Source organism: Anolis sagrei, chromosome 1 (assembly GCF_037176765.1).
Source record: "Anolis sagrei isolate rAnoSag1 chromosome 1, rAnoSag1.mat, whole genome shotgun sequence".
In the NCBI taxonomy this organism is placed as follows: domain Eukaryota; kingdom Metazoa; phylum Chordata; class Lepidosauria; order Squamata; family Dactyloidae; genus Anolis; species Anolis sagrei.
Genome location: NC_090021.1, coordinates 292338145 through 292357753, shown reverse-complemented (window position 1 = coordinate 292357753; position 19609 = coordinate 292338145). Strand labels below are relative to the sequence as shown.

Here is a 19609-nt window from a genome sequence, read left to right as displayed (position 1 = left end):
CGCCTAATGCATGTTCATGATGAGGTATGATGGATAGATTATGCATTGCTGGTATTAGACAATGGTCATATAGAAAATATGAGCTTAAAAGTCCACAAATTTTAAATGTGTTTATGAATGAGAACACAAGGCTTCAATCTAATGGTACAGTATTTATTTCTTAAGAATATTATTAATAATAAAATATTATGACTGAATCATATTGATAACAGTGGAAAAATAGCTTTTCTCAGTGACATAGATGGCACTAACATATTTAGCATATTCTACAACACCTGTTGTAGAACCAGACATCCTGAGGAGTGAGGTTGAATGGGCCTTAAGAAGCATTGCTAACAACAAGGCAGCAGGAGACGACGGGATCCCAGCTGAACTGTTTAAAATCTTAAAAGATGATGCTGTCAAGGTGATGCATGCCATTTGCCAGCAAATATGGAAAACACAAGAATGGCCATCAGACTGGAAAAAATCAACTTATATCCCCATACCAAAAAAGGGAAATGCAAAAGACTGCTCAAACTTCCGTACAGTGGCCCTTATTTCTCATGCCAGTAAGGTAATGCTCAAGATCCTGCAAGGAAGACTCCAGCAATACATGGAGCGAGAGTTGCCAGATGTTCAAGCTGGGTTTAGAAAAGGCAGAGGAACGAGAGACCAGATTGCCAATATCCGCTGGATAATGGAGAAAGGCAGGGAGTTTCAGAAAAACATCTATTTCTGCTTCATTGACTATTCTAAAGCCTTTGACTGTGTGGATCATAATAAATTGTGGCAAGTTCTTAGTGGGATGGGCATCCCAAGCCACCTTGTCTCTCTCCTGAGGAATCTGTACAAGGACCAAGTAGCAACAGTAAGAACTGACCACGGAACAACAGACTGGTTCAAGATTGGGAAAGGCGTACGGCAAGGCTGCATCCTCTCACCCAACCTTTTTAACTTGTATGCAGAACACATCATGCGATATGTGGGGCTGGATGAATGCAAAGCTGGGGTGAAAATTGCTGGAAGAAACATTAACAACCTCAGATATGCAGATGACACCACTCTGATGGCCAAAAGCGAGGAGGAGCTGAGGAGCCTTCTAATCAAGGTGAAAGAAGAAAGCGCAAAAGCTGGGCTGCAGCTAAACGTCAAAAAAACCAAGATTATGGCAACAAGAATGATTGACAACTGGAAAATAGAGGGAGAAACCGTGGAGGCCGTGACAGACTTTGTATTTCTAGGTGCAAAGATTACTGCAGATGCAGACTGTGGCCAGGAAATCAGAAGACGCTTACTTCTTGGGAGGAGAGCAATGTCCAATCTCGATAAAATAGTAAAGAGTAGAGACATCAGACTGGCAACAAAGATCCGCCTAGTCAAAGCTATGGTATTCCCTGTAGTAACCTACGGATGTGAGAGCTGGACCTTAGGGAAGGCTGAGCGAAGGAAGATCGATGCTTTTGAGCTGTGGTGTTGGAGGAAAGTTCTGAGAGTGCCTTGGACTGCGAGAAGATCCAACCAGTCCATCCTCCAGGAAATAAAGCCCGACTGCTCACTGGAGGGAAAGATACTAGAGACAAAGTTGAAGTACTTTGGTCACATCATGAGGAGACAGGAAAGCCTAGAGAAGACAATTATGCTGGGGAAAGTGGAAGGCAAAAGGAAGAGGGGCCGACCAAGGACAAGATGGATGGATGGCATCCTTGAAGTGACTGGACTGACCTTGAGGGAGCTGGGGGTGGTAACGGCCGACAGGGAGCTCTGGCGTGGGCTGGTCCATGAGGTCACGAAGAGTCGGAGACGACTGAACGAATGAACAACAACACAACACGTTTGTTTGTTTGTTTGTTTATTGCACTTATATCTCACCTTTCACCCCAGAATGGGATCAATTCAAGGTAGCTTCAGTGGGATAGTCATGAAGTAGACGTAATTGACGCAAGGCATTCAGAGGCACTACACATACTTTGTACCAGGAATAGGTAACTTGTGGCCCTTTAGAAGTGGTTGGATTTAAATTCCTATAATCTCTCATTTGTTGGTTCAGTGGTGCTCTCTCTCAAGGTTTGATGGCATTTTAAACCATTCATTGAATCAAATTTATCAATTGGACTATAAGGAATTAGGAAGTGATTGAAAAAATCAGAATACAAAAAGTCAGGAGAAGTGTTAGAAACACTAGTGGTTTACGTTCCATTTAGATCCTGTCCTACTGTCGGTAAGTGTTATTAAATAAACAGAACACTCCAGAAAGGGGCTCTGAATAACTGGGAAATGTTAATAGGCTCAGGACAAAAAAAATCTTCTCAGACTAAACAGAACTGTCAGAACCAGCCAAGCAAGTGGGCTGTTTTGGAATAACGCTACTGTAAAAGGAGCTCAGCTAAGAGCAATACAGTGGAAACCTATTCTTGCACATTCCATACAACTGGCCCATAGATATGTAGATTGCATTGATGGCTCCCAAATTCATTTTTGAATTGGTTATCCCAACAAGGTTATGTTTACCCTGGATGGAATGTAACAGTACTTATGTTTAAGTAAACACACAATTAAATTTTTAGACTTTCCGTTAAATAAAGCTGTCATTCACAATCCATTACAGCAGCCAAATGAATATTTCACAAAATAAGAAGCATGGGATTCTAACAGATCACCATTTTTGCATGCAGTTTGTATAAAAAACAATGCTAAAAGCACCCCCAAAAGATTACATGGTTATAATTTTAATTTGGAATTTTGATAGGTTCTGAAATAATTTTAAGTAATTGCCACTTTAATATATTGATTAATGCACATTAAGGGTTTTAAAAGAAACACAGAGAAGAATTAAACATAACTGAGAATAGTGCTGATGAAAGCTTTTTACATCCAATTGTTAAGTCCCAACCATTGAAACTTCATAAACCTGATAAATCAAAATTTGTGTTAGTATCATTCATGCAGTGAGTTTACTTTGTTGAGAGTGACAATTGGTTTTAACAGATGAAGAAAATATGTTGGTCATAGGACAAATACTAGGGGGTTATCCCAGACAAGCAATGATCATCCACATTTTATTAGTTGCACTTAGATTAGTTACACTTAGCTTTTCTCCAATAAGATCAAGACTACTTGCCTTTCATTCTTTCTCCTGGCTTTCTCCCCCTCAAAAGAATGAAGTGTTGTAGATCTGGACAGAAGAGATGACTAGGCCAATGTCATCCAATTAATTTCCTAGCTCAGCAGGACTTGAACCAGGATCTCTCACCCTGCCCTGTTGAACAACTCAAACCATTGCACTATCCTAGAAGAGTATAGCATGGAATATCATTTACATTGTTTTAGATAGCTTTATTGGGGACACTCATCTATTTCTTCCTCTGCATTATGCACAATTGATGACGAGGAAGAGAATTCTCCCAGCCCAGTTAAGCTTAGAGAGCAGGGCTGCAATTGCTAGCTAGTATCAGTGCTATTCATCCTATACTAATCTGTAGCATCTGGCTAGTAACCAGATGTGATGATCTATGTCAGAAACCAATACTTTAAATTGGAACATATTAAGGACATACTACAGATATCTTGGGGCTGCTAGAAAGAAAATGGGACAGGAAAGTTCATTATCACCAGGGGAAAATGGATGTGTCGTAAATTGGCAGAGATGTTCAAGGTGTAAACAGTTTAAAATTCACAGGGATTACAGCAGTGCATGATTACTAGATGAGAAGATCTTCAGCAGTTCCGCAAACTGCATTCACTGTGGCAGCTTCAACGCAAACATTGATGACTTCCACTTGGAATATCTTATTTCCTTTTATGTGATGAACAATAAGAATCCACACTTGGATTTTATTGTTATGCATGCTATTTGACTCTCACCCCTACAATGAACAGAGAAGCCCACACATGTGTAACAGCAGTACAGGAGCAGTCATGCACTCTGAAAGCAGGGCAAGTATAACATTTATTGTATTGCATTCTGTTAAAGGCATAGGCATATACAATGTAAACCTACTCATGTCTTTTCAAAATAATTTCAAAGATTCTGAATCTACAGATTCAATTGTCCATGGCCTGAAACTATTTTTTACAAACCTAAAATACAAATCTTTGATTATACCACTTTATATATGTCATTGTATATAATGGGACTTGAGCATCCACAGATTTTGGAATCCAGAGAGAAGTGGCAGTTCTGGAACCAAAATCTAGTGGATACCAAGGGTGCACCATTTTCTCTTCTTCTCTCCCCAACAATCAAAGCCACACTCCTCTGCCAAGACTCACAATTTATTCAGTCGTGCCCCATTTCACGGGCATTGGTTTTTGATAGGGAGATAAGAGAAGCATGGTTATAGTATCTGTCAAGACCTGGATCTCAGCAGATTGTCATTGGTCTATGACTGGATATGGTTACACATCCAAACCCTTCTCCAGTCTCCTTAAAATACCTGTCCAAATGCAACTCCTTAATCTCCATTGCAGAGATTAAGATCCTCCGGGGAGGCCATGCTCTCCATCCTGCCACTGTCACAGTGCCTTCTCAGTGATTGCCCCTCGGCTATGGAACTCCCTTCCGGGTGAAATTTGATCAGCCTCTTCCCTCCGGTCCTTTGGAAGAATGGTAAAAACCTGGCTGTGAAACCAAGCTTTCGGGACAGTGCAATAAGACCGCAATAAGAAATCTCACTATGCTAACTAGACTGGTTCTGGATGACTGCGACGGCGAAACAGTATTTTGTAGTGTCCAAATAAATATTTTTAATGCTTATGTATGTGTAGAATCTATTTATGCACTTGCATTTAATGTTTGTCATTTGTATGTTGTGCTCCACCCTGAGTCCCCTTCGGGGTGATAAGGGCAGAATATAAATGTTTTAAATAAATAAATAATACTGAATAGCCATGGAGAAGATACAATTGCAGCCAAACTTTGAGTCCTGGAAGATCATAGAATCACAGAGTTGGAAAAGACCACCATGGCCATTTGGTCTAGCCCCTGGCATGCAGCAATATACAGTCAAATTACTCCTGATAGATGGCCATAAAGCCTTTGCTTAAATAACCCTAAAGAAGGAAACCCCACCATGCCCAAGGCAGAATATTCCACTGCCAAACAGTTCTTACAGTCAGTTCTTGATGTTTACATCAAATTTCTTTTCCTGCAATTTGAATCCATTGCTCCTAGTCTCTAGAGCAGCAGAAACCAAGCTTGCCCCCTCCTCACAGTGACATCCTTTCAAATATTTAAACATGGCTATCCCACATGGAGCCCCCGGTGGCACAGTGGGTTAAAGCTCTGAGCTGCTGAGCTTGTTGATCGAATTCCGGGGAGCGGCGTGAGCTTCCGCTGTCAGCCCTAGCTTCTGCCAACCTAGCAGTTCAAAAACATGCAAATGTGAGTAGATCAATAGGTACCGCTCCGGCGGGAAGGTAACAGTGCTCCATGCAGTCATGCCGGCCACATGACCTTGGAGGTGTCTATGGACAATGCTGGCTCTTCGGCTTAGAAATGGAGATGAGCACCACACCCCAGAGTCAGACATGACTGGACTTAATGTCAGGGGACAACCTTTACCTATCCCACACTCTTTTATCATAGCACTTGGCTTTGATACCTTTGATCATTTTGGTTGCACTTCTCAGGACACATTCTAGGATAGATGGAGCTGAAATATAGTTCCACCTGCAGAAATTTAATACCACGTTTGGTTGTTTCAGATCTTGGTTGTCTTTTAAGAATAAATTGTTGGAATTAAAGATCTTGTGTGTTCAATAATGAAGAAATATATTTTTGGCAATTTTACCTTCCCCCTGTTTTTCTCTAAATACTAGTTTTGAGAGAAGGAGATCCTTCTGGAACTGATGAGAAAGTGACAAAAATGAACTTCCTTTTTGGGATTGTCAGTCTCCATAGGACATTCAGCCCTTCTGTAATAGGAGGATCTTACCCTGGATCCAACACCTTTTATGAAAACAATAAATACATAATTGGAGCCATCATTTCACTACCATATATATTACAAAAATAAATGACAAACATTTTTTAAAAACATTTTGCACATATTTTACTAGGCATTGTTTACAAGGGATGAATCAAAATTACATTTTAAAATATTTTTGGTTTACTTTCATCTCCCACTGTTCCCAATAGATTTAAATGTCTATATTCCCAAACAACTTTATACCTCCAACAACTTTATACCTCTCATTTCCAAATTCTATAAATATAATCTGATATCATAACTCTCCAAAATACATCATAAAAATACAGGTTAATCATGATAAAGTAATTGCCACATTCTATGTGTGCACTGGTAGAATAAAATGCAATAGCTGAGGTTCCAATATTCAGTTTTATGTGCAAACCACAATTGCTCACATTGGGGTGGATCATGTACGTGTCATTGATCCCCATGCATGTGGCACTCTTTTTGTGAGGCTTGAAATAATTTCAAGGAGATATGGGAGTAGCAGGTTCTCTGGATTCAAGTGTCTTAAAATTTAAATGGTTAAACTCTCTCAATGTATACAAATAAACAGTTGCATACTAAAGTATTAAAGAGGACCATCCAGCAAAATAAGGTTTCCATTCTGAGTTCCAAAATATTAACACACATACTTTGGTGTTTGTATTCCTATAGCACTACCTTCAATAATAATAATTTTGGAATGAGCATGGCCAACTGCTTTATAGAAAACCATGGCAGAAAATACCTTGAGCTGAATCCTTTGTTTTACTGTCTTAGTGTCTTTTCTGAGCATACATTATAGCAATAGCAGCAGCAAAAGTAACAAATTAATGTGTGTTTATGACACTATGTAAAGGAGTAAGAAAAACACAGCTTCTCCTGTCAGTTATAGTCATAACAGCCTTCTCCATCTTGCACCCACTAGATGTGTTGGACTACAACTTTCATCACACTTGACCATACCTAGAGGCCATCAGCTTGCAGAAATTCAGCATATACCACACAACTGGAAGACCAGCCTCAATGAGTTCTGCTACCCATAAATGTGTAACTCATTACTGACTGATCTGACATGACATTGGCAAAACATTACTTCATCACATACATGGTAAATGTATCACAGTATGATAGCTTTCTGTATGTATTTCCTACCTGAAGTTGAGGGGAATTAATTTCCTGTGTGTTTGAATAAAGTACAAGAAATGCCACACCACTTGAAGCTGACAATATAGACTGACTTACCAAACAGTCATAGGCACTTTGTAGACAGTCATGGGCATTCACTCAGACTTCTGGTTTCAGCCGTTTTCTCAGTACATTTCTACACATATTATCTACACATTTACATGAAGGAGTATAAATAATCCCAGATGCCCCTTTTAAATTTTAAATTCCATTGTCCTCAGTGGATTAAATGTAATGAAAACTAGTGATCATGGGTTTTTCATAAATCAAAGCTGACCTGATAGCAAATAATAACAACTATGAATTAAAAAGTGTTCAATGCTCTCTGTACTGCTAGAACTGCTGTATCATGAATCAGATACTGAAGCTGATTTATTTTCCCTCACTGCCATATAATCTTTACATAATATAGCCTCCAAATGCAACTCAATCTCTTTATGCAGTCCATGGTAAATCCAATTCTAGTTCCAACTATAAGAGACCTACTGAAATGAATGGGGCCTGTTAGTCACCTCTCATATAAGTTGTACATATTATTTTAGGTCTTCCTTAATGAGAGCCATACTTTGGATCAGGCCCAATTGCTATATTTCACCCATTAATATCTCATGAATCCAGTTGATGTTAGTAATACATTTTTACTAACAGAATGCAACTATATGATCAAAGTATCAGTGTTAATGAGTTTAGATCAAGTCACCTGATGATTTAGTATACTCATATAGAAGTTAAATAAAAACTGACAAAAAAACCAACCCAAAAAAACCTGAGTTGACTAATCCATAGATTAATGCTGGAACAGAGACTGCAGGCTAAGACACTGACAAGGCGACTGCCATTCCATGCCGTCTCAAGCACCCAAAAGGGCAGGTTCACCACATTATTCAGGCTTCCCCATGTTGCTGCTATATACTGCTCAGGTGGAAAAATGGTGAGGAAGGAGGGAAGGTTGCATTTCTCCAGTTTGGGCAAGAGGGAGTAATAGGGTGCTAGTTTCTCTACCTCTTGACATTACCACAAAGGACTGGGTGGAATGACCAGGGTGAGACAAATTCACAGCTAGCCCCAGCAGAAAAAAGTCCTTTGTCTCACCCTGGTCATTCCACAGATATATAAACCCATTTTCCTACTTCTAACTGACCTCACTACCTCTGAGGATGCTTGCCATAGATGCAGGCGAAACGTCAGGAGAAAAATTGCCTCCAGAACATGGCCATATAGCCCGGAAAAACCTACAACAACCCAGTGATTCCGGCCATGAAAGCCTTCGACAATACAGGAAAAGATTTGTTTGTAAAATGACCCCAAACCTGCCCTTGATTTATATATGAGATCAACTAGGTACATGGGTTTATATGGACTCATAGCACAATAGATGGATCAATCCAGACTATTCTCAGGCGATCTAAAAATAGTACTGTGATTATTATTATTTTTTTTGTAAAAATATGTTTTTGCATATCTTAAGGATATCTGCACTGTAATGTCTACAATTGCTCCATATTCAGAACACCTTAACTGAACATCAACAACGACAACCTATTAATTGCTGATATAAAATGTGGTATCTTAGAACTTCTTCCTTTAATTTTCATGGGATAAGATAAATAGGAAGTTAAATGTTTCATATTGTTTTCTCTTACAACTACACAATTTTGTTAAGGAAAATACTGAAAGTCTTCCTAAAACAACACATGGATTATATGAAATTTTTTTAAATTTTTGTTTTATAACATCTGACTATTATAAATTTATCCTGCAAGTGACATATTTTTTTCTATGTTCCTTTTATTGTTCAATATATTCTAACTTCAGAATCAATGTTGTGTAGTTTCACATTATCTCTGGATACTGGGCACTTTCTAAAAAAAGAAAAAAAATCTTTCTATTCTGTGACACTTCTTTGAGTTTTGAATGTATACAATAAATCTGAATGAGAAGACCAGGCATCTGCATAAGGCCATTCATGAGTACACAGCCACATGTCATATCGTGCAGCAAAATATGCAGAAAATTGAAAGCAGAAAATTGAAAATGCTATTGGATATCACTTTCCCTCCAGGGAAGTAGGAGAAGATAATCTTGGTGCTTTCTCTAGGACACAGAAATGTGGTAATTTCCTTCTAGCTCAACCACTTCTTGGCTTAAATTTAATTACATTTCAGAATTCAGTATTGTATTTTGCCTTATCTGAATTGCATTGCAAGCACTGGCTTGCAATTTTAAGGGCATGCTTGTGTGACTCCTTCATTTTTTTCCAGCAGTGGCTTATTGGGAGACACCCTGACACATCTGAAATTTGCCATAAGTTGCGATAGTAACACAATGAAAGAAAATTCCTGCATTCTTTCTATTCAGGTTTGAGGGCCAGGGTCCAATAAAGCTGGGAGAATTGCTTCTGTCAAATCAGACCAGAAGAGGTATGATCTCTCTTTCCCATTCTTGGTCCTTTATTCCACTGCACCAATGGGCTTGGAAACTGTCAACAATTTTTTTCTGTGTGTGCAATGCCAGAGGCTGCATGAGAAAGGTAAAGACAAGAAAGTTCTATAGCATTGGTGCTGTGAACATATTGTTGGCCCGAGACCTAACTATATGAGCAACATGTGTACCAATGTTTGAGTGTCTGTGTGTTTCCTCTCACTCTCTCTCACACAGCTACAGTCACAAAAACAAGATGATGTAAACATTTTCTAGATCAGTTATATGAAAGTGCTGACTATCAAGGAATATAGGCTTTGGCATAATTAGTGATAAATAATGGATTCAAACATCTGCAGCTAGATGGCTATAAATAAAGCATTCTTGAACATTGCTAACTTGACCTCATCTTGGTATGGAAAATATTCCTTTTCTTTGCAAATAAAATAAAGATGACAGTAGGAAAAAACCCAAAGGATTAATGGAATCTTCAGTATCTATACATTATTTAAACAGGATAAAATATTTTGATATGACTTCTCTCTTCACATGTGCAAAAACAGTATTTCTACTTTTATGGCATAGACTGAGGTTTCTATAAAAATAATTGTAGTAAAATACAGGATCCACCTGATACACAATTTCCACCATTTTTGAGATGGGAAAGTTAATCCTTTGGATGCCATCAAATTCATTTTAAGCAGCTATTGACTCAATAAAACCTACCAGCACTGGGTTCAACAGGCCAATATAAGACAATATAGATTTCTCTTGGTGCTGACAAGGTTTTCCTCTCTTCTACATCAGTGCATTTTGCATAGAGTACTTCAAAGAACATTTAGGAAAAGAGCTGCATTTAAGCCACATAAGGAAGGGCTATTACAAAATCCTTCATAATACCCATGTAAACAAGTTTCTTAGTATTCCCTCTTCTGTACAAGCCAAGGAATCGAGAAGTCTTTTGTGGATTGTCTGAAGAAGAGAACAGCAAAGCAGAACTTCATAACATATAAAATAAGGTGCCCTCTTGGGAATGGACAGTGAAGCATCATGCAAGGTATTAAGTCACACTGTCATTATTTTCATGTGTATTCTTTCAGTTGGTGGTCACACTGGCTTCTTTCTGACGTAGTCTTTCTTTCTGTTGTTTAAGAAAAAAGGAACTTTATTATCATTCTTTTCTTTAATTTTCCATCTGTTCTCAAATTGCAAAGAGTATGTGGTCTAGCAGTCTTGAAGAATGGAGGAGTTCAAAACCAGAGTAGACATAACCCTTTCCCCCCACATTGAAAAAAAATAATTCCCGCAGTGCCATACCAAGATAGGAATGGCAAGTTTCCATAGAGACATATTTTACATATTTCTCCAAAAAATATTTCCATTGGTTTCTGGAACACCTCAATTCATCTACATTTAAAATGATATGGTAATGTATTTCTGTGAAAATCAGTAATGTGAATACAAACAACCAATCTGGATAGGGAAAATATATGTATGTAGTTGTAAAAGCAGAAAAAAATAGAGGCATGATCCAAAGCATATTATATGCAGTGGCTTCCCTTTCTTACAAAGAGAAACAATCTGATGGACATTTCTCACTGTCAAACCTACGAAGTTTAATGAAGAAAGACTGATGAATAGATATAAAGAAAACCTGACTGATTGGCAAGGAAAAAACAAAACAAAACTGATGCACAGAGAGTGATGAATCAACATTTAGAATGGAGTTAGAACTTTGGCAACTTCTGCCTCAATATCCTGGCAAGAAGGATTAATCTACTATCTGTGGATTGCTCCTTCAGCCTGCCTAAGAATGGGGAAGTTTGTGCTCATGTAGAGAATTGCTGCCATATTGGATCTTATGAACAGGAACCAATGTAGTCAAGAACTCCATACATAAACTGTCCAAGCTGATAACCAATATTCTCTTTTTCCAAATCACCCATATGCTTTGCCTTTTAGTTCAGGCTGCCCCAGTAATAAGTGCCATTAAATATGATTTAAACACTGTATTTACATTTATTTCTGCTAATTTGGACCCACCTTTATTTATCTGGCAATTATTGGTTACACCAAATATGGCAAAAGAATGTTTCTTTCTCTGTGCATTAAAAAACAACATCAGCCTACATTGGATACAACCCAGCAAGGCAGCCTTGTTCACAGATAAACAGAGTGGCAAATGTAGGAGATGGACAACAACAAAGTTCTGTTGCTGTTTTTCTAGCTTGTTTCTTTCCATTTAACAAATTCAAGATTATTTATACTGTAAAAAACAGTGCCTGGGATTGTTTAGTGTATAAAGTGCAGCATGAAAGAAGGGCTCCAATCAGAGAGTGAGAGAAAGTGACAGAACTGAGACACCTTGGTGAATCATTTTGTTGCAGACTGAATTTAGTACAGTATTTCAGACATTTTCTGAATTGACACCAGTTGTTGTTCCCTTGCAAAAAAAAAAAGGCTTTGAAAAAACTCTGAATATGGAAAGGCTGTAACAGGAATTGTCTTCTGGAGGAATTATAATGCTACAACAGTTTATATGAAAAAGTACACTAGAAACTAGAGTCACTGTGAGCACACAACATACCAGGCTGGCAGTAGGGTTGATTTTCTTTGTTTCCACTTTCTTTTCTGCAGTTAATTTGCTCACTGATTCTTGAGCCACTTTGAGTCTGAAACCAAAGACAAACAACAGATCTTTTTAGAAACAAAGAAATTGTATTTGTTTAGCATGTCAAAGCTTCTTTTCTACAGTGCCTGGTAGGTGAACATGCATACATTACAAGCAAGCAAACTAACCATTCTGAAAAGGTAGAAAAATAATACTAGTCCGTAATAATAGGCACCAATTGTAGCTTTCCTCCTGGAGGAACAGCAGCCATTGGATGGGTATGATCTGGATTGGGATCCAGTGGAAACAAAGATTTAAACCTTCCTCCATGTTATGGTCCCAAATCAAGCCATTTCTCAGAGCTGCTGTGTAATAATGAAAATAAAATAAAAAGCTTACCAGAATGGATCACAAAAGCAACATTCCCTTGCCATAGTAATATTAATACATTTAAAAGAGTTGTTGGTACATATCACAATAACGTTACAAAAAGGGGCAAAAGACTGTGACCAAGCCACAGGTTCAAGCACTTCTTCCTTTAATTGTATGTTTAATGATTTCATGTTTTAAATAAATATATTTACATTCACATTTATAAATTCTGCTTTGTGATTCTTTCAATACAATACCATAATCCAGGATCATTCTGTAACTTGTGATTTTCAATTCTGGTTTTTAAAGGACAGTTCACATGATAATTTATCAGCCTGAGGACATAGTGGCAACGGAACTAAAGGAGGATATCCCTAGCCACAAAAGACAGGTAAATTGAGATGAAAAGGGGAGTGGTTTCAGGGAGAATAAGACTATCAAGTCACATGGCTATAAGCTGTCTTCAGGATCAGAGTCAGCAAGACTTTCATCAATAGTTGCTGGGAAATAATGTTTCGAGAAGGATGTTGCCTTCAGCTCCTGCTTTTGCACTACTGGCATCTGACTTGAATGGGAACAAACAGGTCTTGGGCTCTTTCTACTTTTTAATATATTATTAAGATTCATATCTTGCCTTTCAATTACGTTATCTGGCCAGATCAAATTAAAAGGAGCCTTATTATCCCCAGATTTCTATCTCTGTTAGTGGCCATCATATAGAAGTGAATTTGATTGTTCAACTATGCTCTGTGTGAACAAATGCCTTCTTTTCTGTCTGTCCTGGCAAACACTTCATAAGATGACTGAATTCTAGAGTTATACGGGATAAACTTTTCTTTCTTTCACATCTTACATAATTTTACACGAATGTATAATGTCCTCTTCTTTTACCTTTTTCTACATTGTCTTTCCACTTAGAGAAGTAGCTTAAGCTCCCTAATGGTTTTTCCCCCTTTTTAGTTCAACCTAACAGATCCAGGAGATGCTATGGATAACTCAGTATTACCACAGCTCCTTTTAAGGAAACACAGATTCTTGCCTAAACAAGACAAAATTATTTCCCTCCCACATTGATCCAAAGTTTAAACCCAAACATCCCTTAACAATAATTAGGACAGGAAGGGGGAATTTGTGGGAAGGAGGGAAAGGACTGTAAGGAAGCAACTTGCTACTGATCTTGAGATCTTCTATCGCATGCATGGCTCTCAGCACTGGAATTTAGGAATGTGGATTTAGTATTAGAAAAACTGAAGTGGCTCATCTTCCATAAATGGCCCAATTTCTTTCCACATTGCAGATAAGTAAGCCTGTGCTCAAGATTACTAGCTTGGATTTTCCTCTTGGTTTAATTTTATTTACTAGTAACATACTTGTCGTGCTTACAAATGAGGATCACATAGAGAAATGCACTGCAAACTGGGACCCATGTTGGCAAGGGACAAACCAGGACAGGTGTTCACTTATGTTTAGTATTACCCAGGATTGAATGTAAGACAAAAGAGAAAGGGTAAAGAGCCACTGAGATGAGTGGAATTAAAATGATAAAACAAAAAAGAGAACAAATATATTTGTTTCTGTTTCTGGAGACCCATGCCTGGATTCTGTTCTTTGGGCAAAATCTAATATGACATGATACTGGAAATTGGTGTGTGATTTATAAAGCCAGAGTACTTTTCTTGCCTTTTTTTAATTAAAAGATGGCAATTGTTTCTTATTAGCTACATGTCTAAAGATTTTCAAGAAACTAAATGGCCTATCCAAATTGTGTTTGTGTAGAACTGCTCTTGAACAGCTGTTTAGTGTCTATAACTTCATTACTCTTGTTTAAGAAAAGAGTCACATTACTTTCAAGAGGTCTCATTTCAAAATCACTCTTAAGCAATGTGCTGATAAGAGATATAGAAATACCCTACCATTAATTAAGCATTCTCTGATTATATCTCAAAGACTTTAACATATTGTTATATGTGATTAATGTGAGTCAGATTTGTCTCTGAATACTTGGGAACATATAAAGATTATGAGCTGGGACCAAGATTATAAAACTTCCCATGAACTGTGCTTCTTTAAAGTTGATGAATTCCACCCTTTGATGAAATTTTGAATTCCACTCCTTATACAATGTCATTGCAAGGAGGCACAAGCAATCATCATGATGTACGTTCACAAAAATTCCAAGAACGTACATATTGTACATCTATATATTATTACACATTGCAAACTACTATACTCCTGAAAAGAATACAGTACTTGTAATGCACTTATCTAACTTTATACAATTTGATTAATTATTAATAGTTCTTCAAAGTAAACAAATGGTAAAATTAAGCCTGTTTGAAGAGGGGATGGGGGAGTTAAGACTGAATGCCTGCATATGATGAAAAAAAGGAGATGTTCCTAAAAAGAAATAAGCAAAAACACTGGAAAAGTTTGTCAATAATTGTGACTAATGGTATTGGAAAAGGGCCATGCAAGCATTTTCTTGAATGCCAGTCAGAATATAAAGAATGGCTAAATTTGATTTTCTTCTGCTATTATGGCGACTGTGTTCATAAATGTTAAATAAGATACTATGGCATGAAACAGGAGTTACTAAAATAACAATAAAAATAAGAATAAACTTTATTTGCATCTCACCATCATCTCTCCAGAGGGACTCAGGGCAGCTCACAGAACACACTCAATAGTGCAACACAATACAAATACAACAAAATACAAAAAAAGGTAATAATAATAATAAAATTATCCCCATTGCACATAAAACCGTGATAAACCCCTATTAATTAAAGACACTAAAAATACGACAAGCTATAAAATAGCAGCTATGTGTAATATCTGTCCTCATAAAGTGCAAAAGTGGCCACTCACATGGTTAAAAGCTTGTGCAAAAAGCCATGCTTTCAAGTGTTTCTGAAAAATCTGGAGGGTGGAGGATACCCTAATCTCTTTAGGAAGGGCATTCCAAGAAGGCTTTCTCTCTTGTCCCCACCAACTACACTAGAGACGGAGGTGGGACCGAGAGAAGGGCCTCCCCGGCAAATCTTATGGCCTGCATTGGTACATAGAAGGAAAGGTAAGGACAACCAGACAAATAAGACCAGCAGGACTGATAAATGTGGAAGGAAACTCTGAACTAAGAGATAGCGAACACTGACCGGCAATAAGGAGTAATTGGTTTATATCGGTTTCTATGAAATTTTTATTGGTTTTATTGTTTTTAGTGAGTATAGATGTAATTGTATTGCTGCTGATTGTTAATTTGCGTTATTTTGTTTCATTACTGCTGTATGTTATGGGCATCGAATTGTGCCTTGGTTGTGTAAGCCGCCCTGAGTCCCCTTCGGGGTGAGAAGGGTGAGGTAAAAGTAAACCAAATAAATAAATAAAAATAAAAAATAAATAAAAGGTGGAAGAAAAGAGAGGTGGAAGAAATAAAGAGGTAAAATAAATAATTCGCAGTAGAGGTTAACCGGCAGTGTATATACAGTGTATATACAGTATATACTGTTTATTTCTTGATTTAAAGTATCTTTATATAGCCTCCCATCCCTTCTTAATAGTATGTACAATGTCTCAAAGCAACTAAAACATTAAATCAGTTGTGAACTGGATATAAATATTGGTTGCCAGGAGACAAGGGGGGGGGGCACCCACAACGATAAGGCTATAATTTATTTGTTTTAATAAGAAATAGTAAAGATCTGACTTGATATAACAATTGTGTCAGTCTCACATAACCTAAATCGGAATTATTTTCCAGACTTATTTATTATATTTTTAAATATAAAGCATTGTCAAAAATGATTTTATTATTTTTAAAAACAATAACACAATGTAAATTTTAGTTGCATACAATAATAATATTGACACTTCTATTATATTTTTAAACTACTTAAAGGTGATTAAAATTGTAAACATATTGCCTAATTTCTAAGTTGGCCCACTTGCCATCAGGCTAGCTGACATCCCAGGCAGACCACTAGTGCATTAAGTGCACTTTACTAAACAGTTGTAAAAACAGATGAAAACACACTTTAAAATAATTGAAAACCAAAGTACTATTAAAACTGAAACATTTTCAAGGACAAAGACCATGCAAAACACCACAGTCAGACCTCTCCACCTGAAATGCAGAAGTGTTTGCTTATTTTATTTAGAACATTCCATTTTTAGTGTGATATTTTATGAAATAAAACTTATATCTACACTTTACATCATGCTTAATTCGCATAAATCTCTTCCCTCTTAAATAATATATTTTCTTGTTATTTTTATGAATTTTAAGGATAAGATATGTAACCTGAATGAGCTGCATTAATCTGTGAGGGACACAGCTCATATCTATTTTCTACAGAAGACACTGACCATTAATAACACTTGAATCTTGAACGAGAATTGAGAAGGAGGGCGAGGAAGAAGCTTAAGGAATGCAGTTTGTTTAAACCATGAAATCTGACCATATGTAAGGGGAATTTCTTCAAAAGAAGAATTAGGATCACTCATCGTGGTGCAAAGAAGGTCAAAATATACGAAAGAACAGAGAAGAAAGGTTGCTGGTGTCAGCAGTAATATTAACAAGCTTTTAAACTGTAGTGGATTGTCACACAATGTGAAAAAATAAGCTGTAGAAAATACAAGAATTTGAAAGAACTAAATGAATATCTGATATCTTTTACTGAAAAACAAGTAATTGATTTCTTAGTGCAAGATTAAATGACCATCACACACCCCTACCCTAAAACTCTTTTTGGGAAATCAGATGTTCAGATCTTGAGAACTTCCAACATGTAGGAATATATAAATGTATGTACATAAATAAGAGTACAAGAACTAGATCTATTTTGAAATGCATTAAATTAAAAGTAACATTTTAAAAATATGTACTTTGCCTAGCCTACATAAAAAAAAAAATCAGCTCTGCAAGAACACTTACAGTTGTACCAAGGGTTAATATGGAAAAACCAGCACTGCTTACTTAACCCCTGTGGCCTCGTTTCATTCTCAACATAGAGGGAGGAAAGAATAGGAATTAAGGCATGAAGTGATCTGATACCCAAAGACTGATTATTAGCCACAGACAGTCGGCACAGCTACTAGCAGATTTCACCTTAAATCAACAAGTGCTATTAAGTGCTTGCTGGCATTATATACCATCACCACCATATTAAATTCCATTAATGGTGATTTGAATTTCTGGGATCTGTCAAGGATACCAACTACACCCTGTTTGCAGCATGTTAATTTTAAAGTACTTATTCATTTATTTACCCTATTTATACCCCACCTCTCCCTACCCCTAGGGAGACTCAAGGCAGCTTACATATGGCAATTACTCAATATTTTAAACATATACAACATTAAGCTTAAAATCCACTGAATTAAAATTAATGCATATTTTTAAAAAATTAAATTAAATTCAATATGAAAATCACACTATCCAAAAATCATATTCTGACGCCGTTCCATAGTCATTGTACATATTTGAATTATATTATATTATTGCACTGCTTCTCCAAAGGCCTGGTTTCCAGAACCAGGTTTTTACTCTCCTTTCGAAGGCTAGTAGGGAGGGGGCTGATCTAATGTCACTAGGGAGGGAGTTCCACAGCTGAGGGGCCACCACTGATAAGGCTCTGTCTATCATCCCCACCAGTCGTGCTTGTGAAGAAGGTGGGACTGTGAGTAGGGCCTCCCCAAAAGATGGTAATTTTCGAGGTGGTTCATAGGAGAAGATACGTTCGGACAGGTAAACTTTCCATGCTTGTGTAGCTCAGAAGCAACTGATGTACGGAAAATTACACTACAAATGACACAATTCTTCCAAACTTTTGTTGAATCCTTTTCACTATGTAGGTTTTGATTTGTGTGTGTGTGTCAGTCTGTTCCAGTTATGCTGCATACATTCACTAGTTTGATCACAAAGTCACAAAGCATGGCCTGACATCCTTGAATATGTCTATTTATGGTCACTGTGAAGGTTAGTATCCCTTTCTCCCCTCTATAGTAACCAAAGCCCCCCATGGACCTACTACAGAATCCTCCCTACTGGAATTCAATGCTTGGTGGAAAGCAGCAGAAGGAATCACAGAAGCATATGTTCCTTTAGCCAGAAGTGAAATGATTAAATAATTCCTTGAAATTTTGAAAGGACCTGGTGGACCTCAGCAGATGATGTAATCACTTTGCACCCAACTTCTGTGATCCCACTTCTCTATGCCATTGCTTCTTGAACTGTGGGGTTTAAGACAAATGGATCCACTTAGCTAAATGTTGCCCCCCCCCAATGGCACTCATAAAATTTTTCTGAACATCACTTAGCATAAATATGTTGTGAAGTGTTTACAGCAGCGGTTCCCAATTTTTTTTGACCAGGGACTACTTAATCAGTGACCACTTTGATCTGATCTGGGACCACTCTCCAACATTAGTACGAAAAGTGTTACAAATCAGTTTTTGGTCAACTTTAGATTCAGTCTGGTTATTTGGGGTGCTAATTCAGAAAATTACATGGGATAGACCACATCAGATTTAGTTTCTGATACAAAACATATGCCATCCAGTAGTCGCCATCTGCTCCCCAACAGATGGTGATGACTGGATGGCATATGTTTTAATGATTTAATTGTCTATTCAATGCAATTTTCTGAATCACCCCTAATAACTCCCAAACAGGCCTAAAATGTATGTCTCATGGACCTTATTTTAGGTCTCGCAGCCCACCTACAGTTCAGTAACAAGGGGATACTACTCATATAGAAAATCTGAATAGACTTCATTGCTCTAGTTCTTGATTTAATTTATTCAGACTCAAATCAATTTCACTATAAATTTTTAAAACAAAAAACCAGGGTCTAATATGACTGTGTATACAATCAGCCCTCCATTTTTTTTCAGGGGTTAGGATTGCAGGACTTCATGAAAGTGGAAAAAAATCTAATATCTCCAGCCTCTCACTCTTAATATTGTTGACTAGATTTAAACATACAATGAAGTACTAAACTTTTTGTTTTCTTTAAATGTTCTATTCTGTGCACATCTGTGATTTTCTGCAGAAAATCCCCAAAACCACATTTAATCGTTGATG

The 19609-nt window shown here is 37.3% G+C and overlaps 1 protein-coding gene across 3 annotated transcripts in view; it reads right to left on the bottom strand.

Annotated features, from left to right (window-relative positions):
- Positions 1 to 6006: 6006 nt before the first annotated feature.
- FMN1 (formin 1) overlaps positions 6007 to 19609 on the bottom strand; it is a 190066-nt gene continuing 176463 nt past the window's right edge. For all 3 annotated transcript variants that reach the window (XM_060760044.2, XM_060760052.2, XM_060760057.2), the window contains 2 exons: positions 12130 to 12214; positions 6007 to 10683 (listed from right to left, as the gene is read on the bottom strand). In XM_060760044.2, coding sequence (XP_060616027.2) covers positions 10639 to 10683; positions 12130 to 12214 — 130 coding nt within the window. In that variant the 3' untranslated portion in view covers positions 6007 to 10638. The remainder of the gene's footprint in view (positions 10684 to 12129; positions 12215 to 19609) is intronic.